Source organism: Brassica napus, chromosome C1 (assembly GCF_020379485.1).
Source record: "Brassica napus cultivar Da-Ae chromosome C1, Da-Ae, whole genome shotgun sequence".
NCBI lineage: Eukaryota > Viridiplantae > Streptophyta > Magnoliopsida > Brassicales > Brassicaceae > Brassica > Brassica napus.
Window position 1 is genome coordinate 17,843,910 of NC_063444.1, and position 15,484 is coordinate 17,859,393.

Sequence of the window (15,484 nt, forward strand, 5' to 3'; positions counted from 1 at the left end):
GATCAGAAATCCAAAATAGAAAATAGTTGGGAATCACTTTAGCGCATAATCTCTGTAAAATAATGCTTATTCTTCATAAACCTACCACGATCCTCCCAAAAAAAAGGACCAACGACAAGACGCTCTATGGAAATCTCACGCCTCCAGACCAGATAATATAACTTAAATGTCATATTATATTGAATCTTTTAATAGGTTATGATTTGGTTGAGTATGATAGAGGCTACACATTTTCATGGAGCTACATAGAAGATGAGGAATGGTCAGCAACGGTTTCTAACTTGGACTTCGATATGATAAACAGTTTAAGATACTATTCATTTTGCAATGGCCACACATGCATCTATCTTATGTTTTGTTATGACACATTATTCTTGTTTTTTTCTACTTTTCTATAGCCAGTTGCTCGGACAAGGAACTACAATCTTCATTGTTTGTAATTCTCTTTTAACCTTCACTCTCTAGGCATTGGTGGCTTAAATGCAGAGTTCGTTGACATATTCCGAAGAGCATTTGCTTATAGAATATTTCCTTCTATTGAGATTCTCTCTTCAAGAACTTTTGACAGTTATTGCTATGTGTTTTGTATCCCTTTGAAGTCTATCTTCTGATCTTGCAGACTTGGAGAAAAGCACGATAAAAGGATGCTTCTTTTTGGACCTTGATGGCTCGCCAAATTGGAAAAATGTTTAATGGAAAGGAGCCAAAGGCATACTTCTCATTTTCTGACTTCCACAAGCTAGGTAATGACCGCACATCTGCTAAAAGTGAGGGTGCTCCGACTACTGAGGGCTTGAAGCTCAGTATGAGAGATTTTACCCCTACAATGAGTGACATGAAGCTTCAGTTAAAGGTTGTTTTGCTTTAACGAGTTTTTGATTCAGTTTAAGCTTCTAGGTAATGCTCATATATTTTTCATGATGTTGCTTCAATAAATTTTTTGAGTCATTTTTGTTTTAGATTTTATTTTTTATCTCATCAGTACAAAATATATATTTCATCGGCAGAGCCGGTTCTGGATAAAAGAAGGTGAAGCATATGCTTCTGAGCCGATTAGACTAAATATTATTTTGGGGCCAGTTTGCTTAATATTATCGTTGGTTCAGTGGCTGAGTATGCTGCTCTAGTTGATCCTGTAAGAATCTAAGATAGATGTTAGTATTCTGCAGCTTGCTAAAGACAAGAAGATAGTCTCTTTAGACCTGCCATCTCATCGAGCTGCCATTTCAATGGTGGCCTAGACGGGCTTTATCTGGTCTGTTTGAACCTGATGAGCTTGTGAAGTGTAACGAGCCAACCTTATACCAGCCTTATTCTTTTTCGGATGCAAACCAACTTTCCATAGCCATATCAGCCCACAGACTTGCCGCCATCGCAGCAATTCTCATCGAAACCTGTTATGGTCGTTTTTAAAAAAAGAGAAAAGTTCTTTTTTCTTTTACTAAACCGAAAAAATTCTTGAAGAGAACTTTAAGTCAATGGCAAAAACAAACCTCCCGAAGAGGCTGAGCAGATTGAGGAAAATGAACGACGTTTGTAAAATGGTGAACCAATTTCTGAGTAATCCAGCAAAACGTAGTTATATTACATAGCACAAGTCACATTAGAATTACAAGTCGACGGGCACCATGGCTCGGGTGGAGGTGCTTCCAAACCGCAGGTGGCAAACCAATACTCCGCGACTTCTTCACGGTCAATGTAATGCGGTACGAAAACAATTTCGCCACTCTTGGGATCGAAAGAAGAGGGCAATGCATCCTCATTCCTCAGACGTTTTCTTGCTTGGAGACATTATGAAAATAACAATTGAAGAAAAAGAGAGAGAAAGACTTTCTACCTTAAGGAAAGTTCCTTGGAGAAAAGAGTATGAGCAAGTAAGAATAAAATTTTCACTCTATACTTGTAGAAAAGGAAAAAATGAGGGAAACCTACTATACCTTTCGGTGAAAATCATTTTACCCTCGCTAGAACATTGTTCTAGCAAGCTGGGAGGCTAATTGTTGGAGTCAAAAATCGGTCACGACGAAATCGATGCTTGGAAACTACCAAAGAAACATTTTCTCTCTTTAAAATAAAAAGAGAGTGAGAACTAAAACTTCGTATGATTTGAAAAAGATTCAAAGTAACGAGCTCTCGCAAAAGATATACTCGATCTCTTACAAAACGACTTCCAAAAATACGATAAAACGAGAAACCGTCACGTCCGAACTTCTCGTCGTCTCATTGTCTCTGGTTCGTCTCACCATGAGGCGACACCACCTTCTCCTCTTCATGTCGCCAACTAGAGATGTCAAATGGGCGGGTTGGGCCTATCTGCGTAGCCATATGAACGTGTCTTTTTGCTGGACAGTTTTGGTCAACACCCAAATAGGACCATGTTCAAATAAGATCATACCGAAAAAGGACCATGATCAGTTGGGCTGCTGTCCATGGGGTCCAGACGCCCATTTAATATAAATAACTTAATTTTTTGTGTAAAAGATGGAAATATACTAAATTTCGTATAAATTATAGAGTTAAAATTTACTATTTTGTAATTTAAATTTTTACGAAAAAATTTGATTTTGAGATTTTTGTGATTTTGATGGAAAATATGACTTTCGGTTTCAGGAAAACGTGATTTTGCGGTTTTGACCGAGAAAATGTAATTTTAACTGAAAATTGCGATTTATCAATTTTGGCGGAAAAAACGATTTTATGGTTTTGATGGAGAAAATGCAATTTTTACGGGAAAATATGATTTTTCAGTTTTGGCGAAAACTCGATTTTATGACTTTGGTAAAACAAATTAAAATTGTAATTTTTTCTAATTTCCTAAACCTCGATATTTTAGCTATTTGGGCTGCCCAATGTCGAGATGGTCTTGTCCGGTTTTGTCCATGAGCCCAGTTGGGCTTGTCCATGAACCCAATTGGACTTGTCCATTTATACCCATTTAAATGTGGTCTAATATGGGTGTGTCCATATTAACCCATAAGAATTTGGACACGGGCCGCCCACAGAAAACCTGCCCATTTGACATACCTATCGCCAACAGGCGACACCACTACCTCCGCTTCATGTCGCCTCATGGCGACACCGCCCTCTCCTCTATGTCGTCTTACGGCGACACCATCTTCTCCTCTCCATGCCGCCCATGCCGCCTCACGGAGACACCACCACTCCCTCTCCATTTCACCTCATGGCGACACCACCACTCCTCTCCATGTCGCATCACGTCAACACTACAACTCTCTCTCCATGTCGCCAGCAGGCGACACCACCACTCTCTCTCCATGTTGCCAACATGTGAAACCACGCCTCTCCGCCCATGTCACCAACATGCGACACTGCACCGCTCCGCTCATGTTGCACTAGGTTACATCGTGATCTTTCACTTGTCTTGCCCTAATAGCTGGTTCGTAATTCTCTCTTTCAAGTCTGGATCGAACTGTATCTTGTTTCGTCTCGATTGGAGTTTCCGTTGAAATTTTACGATAAAAATAGCAAAGAATTGTTTTCTCGTAAAAGTTCGAATCGATCGTATGAACCAACAATGGTTAGTTTGACATCATTATCTTGATTATACGATTAGTTTTCATAATACCATAGAACCAACAGTATGTTAACCAACGTCGTATAAAAGATGATTTCTCCAAAATAAATCGTAAAAATGTTTAAGTCGAAAGACGGTCCGAGAAGATCTAAAAACGGCAAAGGCCCACTTACGACTTACGACGAGAATTTGCCCAACAGCAATCGGTCTATTCGGTCTCGATAATGAATAAAAGGAAAAGAAGATAAATGTTAAATTTCCGAAGATAAACATGAAGATCGAGAAGATAAATAAAAAATTTCACGAAACGATAAGCTCAAATCGAGGGCAGAAGAGGAAAAGGGCACCGACCTAGGAGCATATATAAGGAGAGCCAAGGCAAGGAGTACAAGAGATAAAAAAATTCACAGAAACTTAGCACTTAGAACAATTTAGGCAATTTTCGTCGTTGTTATCGAGTTGCGACTCAACTAGGTCTTAAGGTCTTAGGAAGTTATAACTAGAGAACACGCTGACAGCTCTCGTAACCAAGGATTTTTCACCTGTTGTAACGCGCAAACTCAGATTCGAAATAAGATCATTCCAGCTTTGCTCTTTTATTTATTTATTTTACTTTCGTTCGCTTTCGTATTTTGATTACTTGTTGTTGGCTTAGTAGATTTCTGGGACCTTAAGGAAAGTAGGGTTTTCTTTGCTTTCTTCCGTTCACTAAAATTGACAGTGTGAATCTCGATTCCCACAATATATTTGTCTATATATATCTTTGTATCACTTTGTCAATATTGAACACAATTACCCTTATATTAAATGAAAATAATTATCAAATATTATATATAACTCTGAAAAATATAAAAATCTATAAACTCATGTGAATTTTAACATGTTTAACTATACAAAAACTATTTAGAAAAATTGTATTTGCTAGTCTAGGTTTTCTAGAATATATATTACAACCATTTCTACAAAGATATAATGTATATTCTAACTTTCCTCTACGTTTTAGGCAGATTAGTATACATTATGTAATGCTTTCTCTATGATCTATCTAAATGTAGAATACACTAGCTTATGTTCTAACCACATCCAATACATATTGTAAGCAATGCACTGTATTTTAGAAAAAATATTTAAAACGTTAATTTATGTTCTATCTTGTACTCTACCATCTATCTTAGATAAACAATAAGTTGTGAACAGGTTATAATTTATATTCTAACCATATGTTATCGTTAGAACATGTATTTTATATTTTTTGTTTTTAGTATATAATTATTATAAAATACGTAGTTGTTATTTTGTTAAAATTTTGATATTGTTTATAATGTAATTAATATTTATATTCGACTGATATACAATTAATAAGTTACAGTTAAAAGCGTTTTGTTATGCTTTTTATTTATATGTATTGCAAAATTTTAAAGTTATATACAATATTAATAAGTTTATATATATATATATATATATATATATTAATTTTACTTTTATTAATTTCATCAGTTTTATTTTACTTTTATATGTTTTACATTTATTATAATTTTTTATATATAATTAAAATATGAAATTTAATAATAATTTTAATGAAATATCTTTTTTTTTATCTTTGTACTATTTTAATAGAGACAGAATTGATTATATATTATAAATATATTTAAAGTATTATATAAATTACATAAATAAAATTAGGAAATTAACTTATATTTGGATGAATATATTTTTACTTTTAATTTTATTAAATATATAATTGATTATGTATTTTAAATATATTTAAAATATATTGTAATAATTACATAAATTATTAGTTTAATAAATAAACAAAGTATCAACTATATACATGCATAACTATTAAATTTAATTTCGTATTAAAAATAATCAAAGGTATAATGAGACAGAAGTATAAAGTCTTTTTCTTAAGACAACAAAAGTATAAAGTGAAAGGTATAAAAGGAAAAATATATTCTGAATATGGTCTTATTAGCCAGTTTCTCCATTAAATATTCTGTTACCTATTTTTATTTTATTTTATTGTGCTTCTTCATAAATTATTTGGGATTATAAAAAAAAAGACACGAGTATCCCATTGTCCGAAGGGAAAATATTTTGACTCATCGTTACTCGCTGTTTATTCTTGTTCAAGTTTTCCATGGCCGATCGCTCCGGATCACAATCTTCTGTCGACATAACCATGAAGGTGACCACCACGCCGGAGGCACATTTAGCTTTCACCAACTTGGCTTACTGCTCAACCTCTGATCTCTCTCAGTTCGCCATTCCCGGCACCGATCTCTTCCTCGCCAACGTCGCTGACGTCTTCACTCTTTCTTTGTCATATCCTTTTTTTTCATTACAAACCTCTGTTTTATTTTTTGACAAGTAACATTATTTACTCACTTGTTCCTCCCGGAACCGGTTGTTGAAATCAAAACCAAGCTTTTGTTTCTGTCGGATCATTTGTTTCTTTTCTCCTCTGTCACATATTAGAACCAAGTTTTAGTTTTTGAATTGTTTGCTTTGTCGGATCACTTTGTTTGTTTAGAGTTTTAACTTAACTGTTGAATACTGGACATGAGAGCATCCAAGATGGAACCATTGCTCTTAATGCTGTTCAACGAAGACATGCTAGAGTTTCTGCTGATGACATGGTAACCATCGCCAGGTAAGTCTCTCCCACAGTTTTTTGTTTGTTTATATGTTGGTCTATAGACCCTAAATAAACCCTGTTCTTGCAGATTCGTTCCTCCTGAAAAATTTGACCTGACTTTGCTGGCACTTGATTTACAATTTGTGAAGAAGGGTACTAAAAATGAACAGGTAACTCATTCTTTTGCTGTTACAGCTCTTGTGAGCTGTGAACATCTATGTATGATGGATATTACTTTTCAGGTTGATGCTGTGGTTCTTTCAACCCAACTCAAGAAGAAATTCATGTATCAGGTAAAAACGCTTTGGATTCTTGCTCTCTGTGTCTTTATGTGTCCTGTCTCCTAATGTATGATTTGTATACTCTGAGGTCATGCTATGTCACTATGTCAAGATTTATTGAAACTATGCATGCTTATATGCAGGTCTTCACAGTAGGACAGAGAGTTACATTTGAGTTTCATGGAACTAATTACATTCTTACCGTCGACCAAGCGGTTGTAGAGGCTGATTGGAACAAAAAAAGTGGTATCGGAAGAGGGATGATCTGTAACGATACATATTTTGTGTTTGAAGCATCAAATGCAAGTGGTATAAAGGTCTGTTTTCTTATCAACTCTTTTGGTTGTCTCATCACTTGATTGTGACAATGCCATCAATTCAAAATCTGATTTGTGTAACTTGGTATACAGATTATGAACCAACGAGAGGCTGCTACTCGCAAAATATTTAAAGAAAAGGAGTTCAACCTTGAGTCTCTGGGCATTGGTGGCTTAAATGCAGAGTTTGTTGAGATATTCCGAAGAGCATTTGCTTATCGGACATATCCTCTTCACGTCAGGAACAGGTCTTCTTCTGATTCGTTCTTCAATCAGTTTTTGACAGTTATTACTGCTATGTGCGTCCCTTTGAAGTTTATTCTTTTGATCTTACAGAATTGGGGCAAAGAACGTGAAAGGGATTCTTCTTTATGGACCTCCCGGTACTGGCAAGACCTTGATGGCCCGCCAAATTGGAAAAATGCTAAATGGAAAGGAGCCGAAGGTATAGTTCTAATCTACTTCACACTTACCTCATAGAGCTGTTTTGTTGGGTTTCTTCAAGAAGTATACATGTGTTAAAAGCCTTCGTTTATCTTTTCTTGACATGATAGATTGTGAATGGTCCTGAGGTGCTAAGCAAGTTTGTGGGTGAGACAGAAAAGAATGTCAGAGACCTGTTTGCTGATGCTGAGAATGACCAGAGAACCCTTGGTGCGGAAGAATTGTTTACCCTGCTTTGTGCTTTTATGTTTTCCTTTTCTTACCATCAGTGTGATAATTTGGCAACTCTTATTAAACTTTTCAGGTGATGATAGTGAGCTCCATGTCATTATTTTCGATGAAATCGATGCTATTTGTAAGGTAATCTGCTTTATTCAAGCTGTTGTCAATTTGGACAACTAAAATTTAACACAGTCATATTTTGTAGAATAAAATATCAATCCTAGCATATGATTTTGTGAACAATGTTCGTTTATTGAGATAAAACTAAGTTGTACAAATTTTCAGTCAAGAGGATCAAGCAGGGATGGTACAGGTGTCCATGACAGTATTGTAAACCAGCTCCTGACAAAGGTTAGCCAACAACGATGAAGCTCTTGTACTTGTTTAGTCTTTTAAGATAAGGCTAACACTTGTTAATTTCCAGATAGATGGTGTGGAGGCCTTGAACAATGTCTTAGTTATTGGAATGACAAACCGGATGGATATGCTTGATGAAGCTCTTCTAAGGTCTGTGCATCCTTTTGCTAATTAGTAGTGTCATCATTTCATTTATATTATCCAATTATTATAGTCTAAAGTAGTTTATATTCTGACTTTCTTATATATTTTTGCATGTACATTAGCTTTAGATTTGAGTTACTGGACTAATGTTTTGAGTTTTGCATGCTTACAGGTCTGGAAGGTTAGAAGTTCATATTGAGATTGGCCTCCCTGATGAAGCTGGACGTGTACAAATTCTTCATATTCATACGAAAATGATGAAGGAAAATTCTTTCCTTGCTCCTGATGTCAATCTCCAAGAGCTTGGTATGATTTCTGCATGTTTTAACAAAACAAAGCATTATGTGTTAGGACATAGGAATATTATTACTTGGTAGTATAAATTCTGAGTCTTGACATGATTTGTCCTATCTTGTAATTGGAAAGCTGCTCAGACGAAGAACTATAGTGGTGCTGAGCTTGAAGGTGTTGTGAAAAGTGCAACATCATATGCTTTGAACAGACATCTGGACATTGAAGACCTTTCCAAACCAGTGGATGAAGAGAATATTAAAGTTACTATGGATGATTTTCTTCAAGCATTACGTGAAGTTAAACCTGCATTTGGAGCCTCTCCTAAGGCCCTTCAAAACTGCAGGTAAAATTTCTTGTGATGTTAAAGATAATCTCCCTTCATGCATATTTTATATTGATAGGCTAATGCTTTACATGTATTATAGGCCCAAGGGATTCGTGGACTGTGGTGATCGGCAAAATCTTATCTACCAAAGAATCATGTTTCTTGTTGACCAAGTTTCCAACGAAACTGGTCCTCCAGTCACTTGTCTTCTTGAGGGACCTAGTGGAAGGTACCTTCCATACTTCATCTTAAAAGTAGATTATCCAAGCTATGCGTTTTCTAATGTTTAAGCTTCTTGGCCAGTGGGAAAACTGCTTTAGCTGCGACCATTGGCATAGACAGTAACTTCCCATATGTTAAAATAGTAAGTAAAGCTCGTTCTTTAATTAGTTTTTCTTTTTTACCTTTATAAAAATGTTGCCTCTTGTGTTTGTTCAGGTCTCAGCAGATACCATGGCCGGTCTTCAGGAAAGCACAAAAGCTGCGCGCATTGCTAAGGTACTAGCTTGACACTCGTATATTTTTGTTCTCTATTGTTTTCTAGTGACACTTGTGTTTGGTATGAATGAACAGGTCTTTGAGGATGCATACAAATCACCATTGAGTATTGTTATCCTTGACAATATTGAAAGGTCGGTGGTGCATATTATTTTCTTTGTATCTTACACTTATTGGTTTCGTAACTCAAGTTGAATATTTATAACATTTGTAGGTTGTTGGAATATTCAGAAATTGGACCACGATTTTCAAACATGATCCTTCAAACATTATTGATATATCTCAACCACCTTCCCAAAGAGGTTTGTTTCCTAATTACACAAGAAAAAGTTTAAATCTTTAAGTTACAAAGAAACATGTCACTAACATGGTAGATTTGTCTACAGGGGAGCAAACTTCTTGTACTTGGTACAACAAGTGAATTAACTTTCTTGAAAGCTGTTGGTTTGCGCAAAGCTTTTTCTGTCACATATGATGTTCCTTTACTTAGGACAGAGGATGCCAAGAAGGTATTTTTAAACAAGTTTATTCATATTCAAGTTAAAAAGAGAGGCTATATTTGATTTTTATTTTACGCCAAAGTATAATAATATGTAAATGGTGCATGAAAACAACCCACCGTGTTCTTGCATGCTTCAGGTGCTAAAGCAACTAAACGTGTTCTCAGATGATGATATGGAAGAAGCTTCCAAAGCCCTTAATGATGTATGTGGCTCAGTCTCATTTTATATTGTATCAGTAAATAAAACTCGTAAGTATGATATATCACTAATCTTTGTGAATTTTTTTTTCTCACATAGATTCCAATCAAGCAGCTGTACTTTCTTATCGAGATGGCAGCACAAAGAGACGGCAGGTCTAAAGAGACGATCTACAACAGAAAGGAGAAATTGAACCTCAATCATTTCTTTGATTGCCTTGAGGAAGTTACAGAAAATTAGAATACAATAGCTAAGTTAAGACATTCGTATTTATGTTGTGTAATAAAATTGGTTCAGTTTCGTATTGGAATATTAAACTCTATTTCGTAATATAATCTATACTATATAAAAGTTGAGGCTATAAGCCATCGAGATCTTCCACGTAGGATTTAAACGACCAATCGTAGTATGACAAATTATTATTTAAGTTTACTATTTTTAAAAATGTTAATATTACCAAAAAATGTTTATTTCAAACTAAAATATAAATCAATATCGAATAAGGTAAATTTACAAAAATATAAATACTATATTAAGTTTACATAATGTTTAATATTTTTTGAAAATTAAAAAATAAATAACGAAAAGAATAATTAATTTAAAAATACAAGACTTTCAAACAAGTATAACTATATAAATCTAAATTTAAACTCATGATTTTCAAAGTTTAGGTTATATACTATTGAAAATATTCAAACTAACATATACTATATATAAGTTGATATTATAAATCATTGAGAATGTTCACATATTATTTTAAAGCACCAAAAATATACCAAATCGTTTTTCAATTTGGTATTTCTAAAAATGTTAATATTACGAAATTTTTTATTTCAAAATAAAATATAAATAATTATCAAATAAGTTAAACTTACAAAGTTAAAAACATCATGTACAAATCTATACTATATAAAATAAAGTTTCGAAAATTAACATAAAAATAACAAACAAATATAATAGTTAATTTAAAAATGCAATACTTTCAAACAATTATAACTATATAAATCTAAAACACATGATTTACAAAATTTAGGTTATATACTGCTGAAAATATTTAACAAAAATATGTACTATATGTACTTTTATACAATAAATCATTGAGAATATCCACATATTATTTTAAAGCACCAAAATATGTCAAATTACCGTTTTAATTATTATTTTAAAAATTTCAAGATTTTCAAAAAATGTTTATTTCAAAATAAAAAGGAAACTACTATTCAATTTAGTGAAAATGCAAAATTATTAAATGAATCAATTTGATATATAAAGTAAACCTTTGAAAGACCAACATAAAATCAACTAACAAAAAAAATCTTAAAGAATACAAGATTTTAAAATAATAAAAACAATATGAATCAAAAGCACTTTTCATTACATATGAATCTAACAAAATATGATTTCAAAATGGAAGCTATTTCTTTCAAAAAAATATCAATAATAAATTTTGTAAGCAAAATTTCCAAATAACTAAAAGAATCAGTTTATTATTAGAAATAAATGTTTGGAAGATCAACATCAAATTAAGTAACAAAAATAATCTTAAAAATATAAGGATTTCAAATAATAAAGACAATGTAAATCTAAATCACTTTTTCATTACATATGAATCTAAATAACATATGATTTTAAAATTGAGGATATATATTATTTACGTGTTCACATAGAATTTAAAAATATCATTATAATAATATAAAAGTCAGCATCTTAATTTGATAAAGTAAATAAAAATATTATTAAAGATAATTAACTTGATATATAAAATAATTATATATTTGAAATTAAACAAAAAATTAACAAAAATAAAAATATTCAAAAATAAACAAAGTTTTAAAAAACATATTTATGAATAATCACGTATGTAAAAATAAATAAAAATCAGCACAAAAATATAAAAGTATAAATTAAAATTTGTAAAACTTATCTTTAAAGTTAGATTGATATTTGTAGCTATAATAAGAGATTGTTCACGTACCTTATAGGAATTGGTATTGATCGCATATTATTACTAAAAATATAATTATGTATGTAACCTTTAATATGATATGGACTATATGCTTTAAAAAACAGAAATAACTGAAAATATTCACAAATAACATATACTATATATAATTTGATGCCGTAAATTATTGAAAATATTCATATATTATCTTGAAACACCAAGAAAAATATGTTAATCACCATTTTATATATTACTTATAGAACTTTCAAAAATTGTTTCTTTCATAATCAATGTAAAATTTAGAAAAAGCCAAAATCATTAAAGGAATCATATTGATATATAAACTAAATATTTGGAAGAATAACATAAATTTTACGTATAAAATATAATATTAAAAAATAAAAGAATTTGAAATAATAAAGAAAATATGAATCTAAAGCACATATGATTTTAAAATTGAGGCTATATGTTATTTAAAGTGGTCACATAGAAGCTAAAATTATTATTAATAATATGTATTCTCAAAATTTTAATTTGATATTTTTAAATATAAAATTTCAGATATTTTATTTCTCTCCAAATAAAATTAAATAAGTTTAAATTTTTTTGCCAGAAATAATTAACTTTATTTTTAAACTAAATATTTGAAAATTAAAAATAAAATTTTATCGAACAAAAATAACATTTTAAAAAAGAAATCAACATAAAAAAATGTTCTAATAATCATGTATGTGAAAGTAAAATAAAAATAAATACAAAATTACAAAAATGATAAATTAACTAATGTATTAATTATCTTAAAAATTAGATTGGTATTTATACTAAATTCTTGAAAACTTAACATAAAAAGAGTTTAACAAGAAAAAAACAAATTATGTCCACAGCCAATATTACGATAAGGGCTATATACTATTAAAAATATTCATATATAAATAAAAATACGAAAAAATATTCCAAATCAGTATCATTGTTTAATATTTTTATAAATCTTAATATTTCGAAAGTAAATCTATAAATTAATTTCAAAATATGAACTAAAATTAACAAACTTGATATATATGCTAACTATCTTAAAACATAACACTAAAATTTATTTAAAAAATTCATAAAGTATGTCAAAACATAAAATAGCATATACATAAAAATAAAATATATAATTAATATTAAAATAATTAACCTAATCAAATAAGTAAAAAATAAAATTTTAGTATTTTTATATTGGTGTTGACTACAAAATCATCTAATTTTATAATAGATTATAAAAGGTTCTTAAAAACATTGGTCAATTTTCGTTTCTTTCTTACCGGACCAATTCAGTTTTGGCTTATAATAAGCTTACAAAGTTCTTTTAAAAATAAAATGTGGTAAGAATAATCCACAATTAATATACATATTGTTGATTAAACAGTTTGTTTATATGCTTTTGAATTACCTTTTATCAATTAAATAAATTAACATAGTTATTTACTCATCAACAATTAGATTTTAATAAATTTTGAGACAATTGTTTTTTAAAAGTAATAATCCAAATATTCATTTAACTAACCAAACATATTTTTATGAAACATACCTAAATTTTTTTATTATCTAAAATATTTTTTTTTAAATTAGGTCACTAATAATAATAAATCGAAGTACATGGTAACCCTTTTCCGAGAAAAGTAACTTCTCAATCGGGGAAAACATTTGGTGAACCGCTAAAACATCATAATCCCACCACTAATTTATATTGTAACTATATCAAGTAGGAGATATATTTAATTTTTTAGATTTTTATTTTTTATTTTAATAAATAAAATATTACTTAATATTAGTATAAATTTTTATATATATATATATATATATATTCTCCTTTTCTTATATCTAACAAACAGATAGTTACTATTATTTAAATTTCATCAAAATATTTATTATGATTTAGACCTAAATATACATATAAAACTATTAGATATGCATTTAAAAGAATTAAATAAGAGTATTTTAAATACAAATATGCATAAAATAAGTATATAATAATACATTCATTCTAAAAATTTGGTAAATACAAAAAAGTTAGATATATTGCATAAGGATTAATCTTTTATGTCATTCAAATAGAAATACATATAAAATTTTAATAAAATATTTATAACAGTGTTGTATTAGTTAATAAGCATGGAACAATTTATATGACGCTTTTAATTTTTTTATTAAGAAACAATATACACATGTTTATAAATACATTTATACATTTACGTATACAAACAAACTGATATCTAAATATTAGTTATTTAAATGGTAAAATTGTATAAAAACTTAATTAAAAATAATAGAGCACACTTTAAATAAATTTCATAGAAAAATGTATATAAAACAATTTTCTATTATATTATCTTAATATTATTAAAAAATAAAACTAATTATTAATAAAGTATTCATAGTAGTGTATAGCATAGTATAGTAGTGTATATGTACTGAGAAATCTATGTGATATTAAAATTATGTACTTATAAGAAACTATAAATACTTTAGTAACAGTAATTTTACTTTTATAATACAAACAAATAAATAGCTAAGTTCAAAAATAACAAATTTATAAAAACAATGTAAATAGGAAATCAAATAATATTTTAATAATATTAATAAAAATATTTTTTACGAAATTCATCTTTTTCTTAAAAAATATTGCAAAATTAAATTAAATTATTAAAGCAGATTCGCGCGTAGCGTGAGTAAAAAGTCTAGTCTATAATATAATGAAGCAGTTGCCTCATTCCTATGCCGCCACGTCATCGGTATTTGGATCCCACTTTTAAAAAGTATGAAAAAAGTGTCAGGCCTGTGGTTCGAACCCGAGTTATTGAAATATAAACACCAACATTTATACCACTAAACTAAAGAATACTTTGTACATTTATACAACATTTATACCACTTTTATATGATATTATTTGAGTTTTCCCGTTCAATTAATGTTTTATTATTTTATTAAACACAGCGTTTTGTCGATTAGGGTTTTTTTAATTGTTCTTCGTCTCTTTACCTTTGCCGTCTCCGTTCAGTTTATCTGCAAACACAAAACATTAATCTTCTCTATTGTTCAACGTATGTCTCTTGATTTACCAATTAATGTTTTCGTCATTTAATTTAGAAGCGATGTCGACCTCTCTGTTTCCTTCACGCTAAACCTATAAATTATAGATGAATCTTCAGAACCTCTGTTAGTTAATCTTCTTTATCAAACGTTCATTGTTGCTCGACTTCCCCCCATTTTTGGAACTCGGAAAACATCAAGAAGCATTGTGAATTTATGGGAACCACTCTACTCAGGTATTGTATCGACAAAAAAATAAGAGATTATTTACTTTCATTTTTTTTTGATGCTATATGTTTCTGATTGTCTCTCATCACACTGTAGAGAATTATATGAAGTCAAAGAAGGCAAATAAGAAGTTTGATTTCAAGGTGTTCATCGAGACCGGTCCAAAAGCAAGTCTGATTACGGATGGTACACAACAAAGTAAGCGTACAAATCTGATTTCTTTTTATGAATTAGAATTTCAAGAAGAAAACATCAAAAAGAAACATAAGAATTTTATCTGATTAATTTTCTATATTATAGGTTCAAGATAGATGACAGTGACCTTAAGAATAAAGGAGGCAAGCCTACTATTAGAGTTTCTAACGTTGGCCACGCATTGCATGTCTGGCTCAGTGGAGAATACCATGGTAAGATTGAGAAGCTACAACATTTAGATGTTATGTTTAGAGAACTGGAATAACTAATGAATTTGTTCAGGAAACGAAC

At 30.3% G+C, this 15,484-nt stretch overlaps 1 protein-coding gene across 1 annotated transcript; it reads left to right on the forward strand.

Moving 5' to 3' along the window:
- The first annotated feature begins 5,518 nt into the window (after positions 1–5,518).
- LOC106404873 (vesicle-fusing ATPase) lies at positions 5,519–10,117 on the forward strand. Its single transcript, XM_013845526.3, has 21 exons — positions 5,519–5,860; positions 6,093–6,188; positions 6,262–6,343; positions 6,416–6,466; positions 6,598–6,771; positions 6,865–7,019; positions 7,108–7,216; positions 7,326–7,425; positions 7,520–7,575; positions 7,723–7,788; positions 7,862–7,944; positions 8,111–8,244; positions 8,365–8,575; positions 8,658–8,786; positions 8,861–8,921; positions 8,996–9,055; positions 9,131–9,189; positions 9,270–9,357; positions 9,442–9,564; positions 9,695–9,760; positions 9,856–10,117. Exons 1-21 carry the CDS (start codon positions 5,676–5,678, stop codon positions 9,994–9,996), a joined length of 2,229 nt encoding a protein of 742 aa, XP_013700980.1. The 5' UTR covers positions 5,519–5,675; the 3' UTR covers positions 9,997–10,117.
- Positions 10,118–15,484: the final 5,367 nt, after the last annotated feature.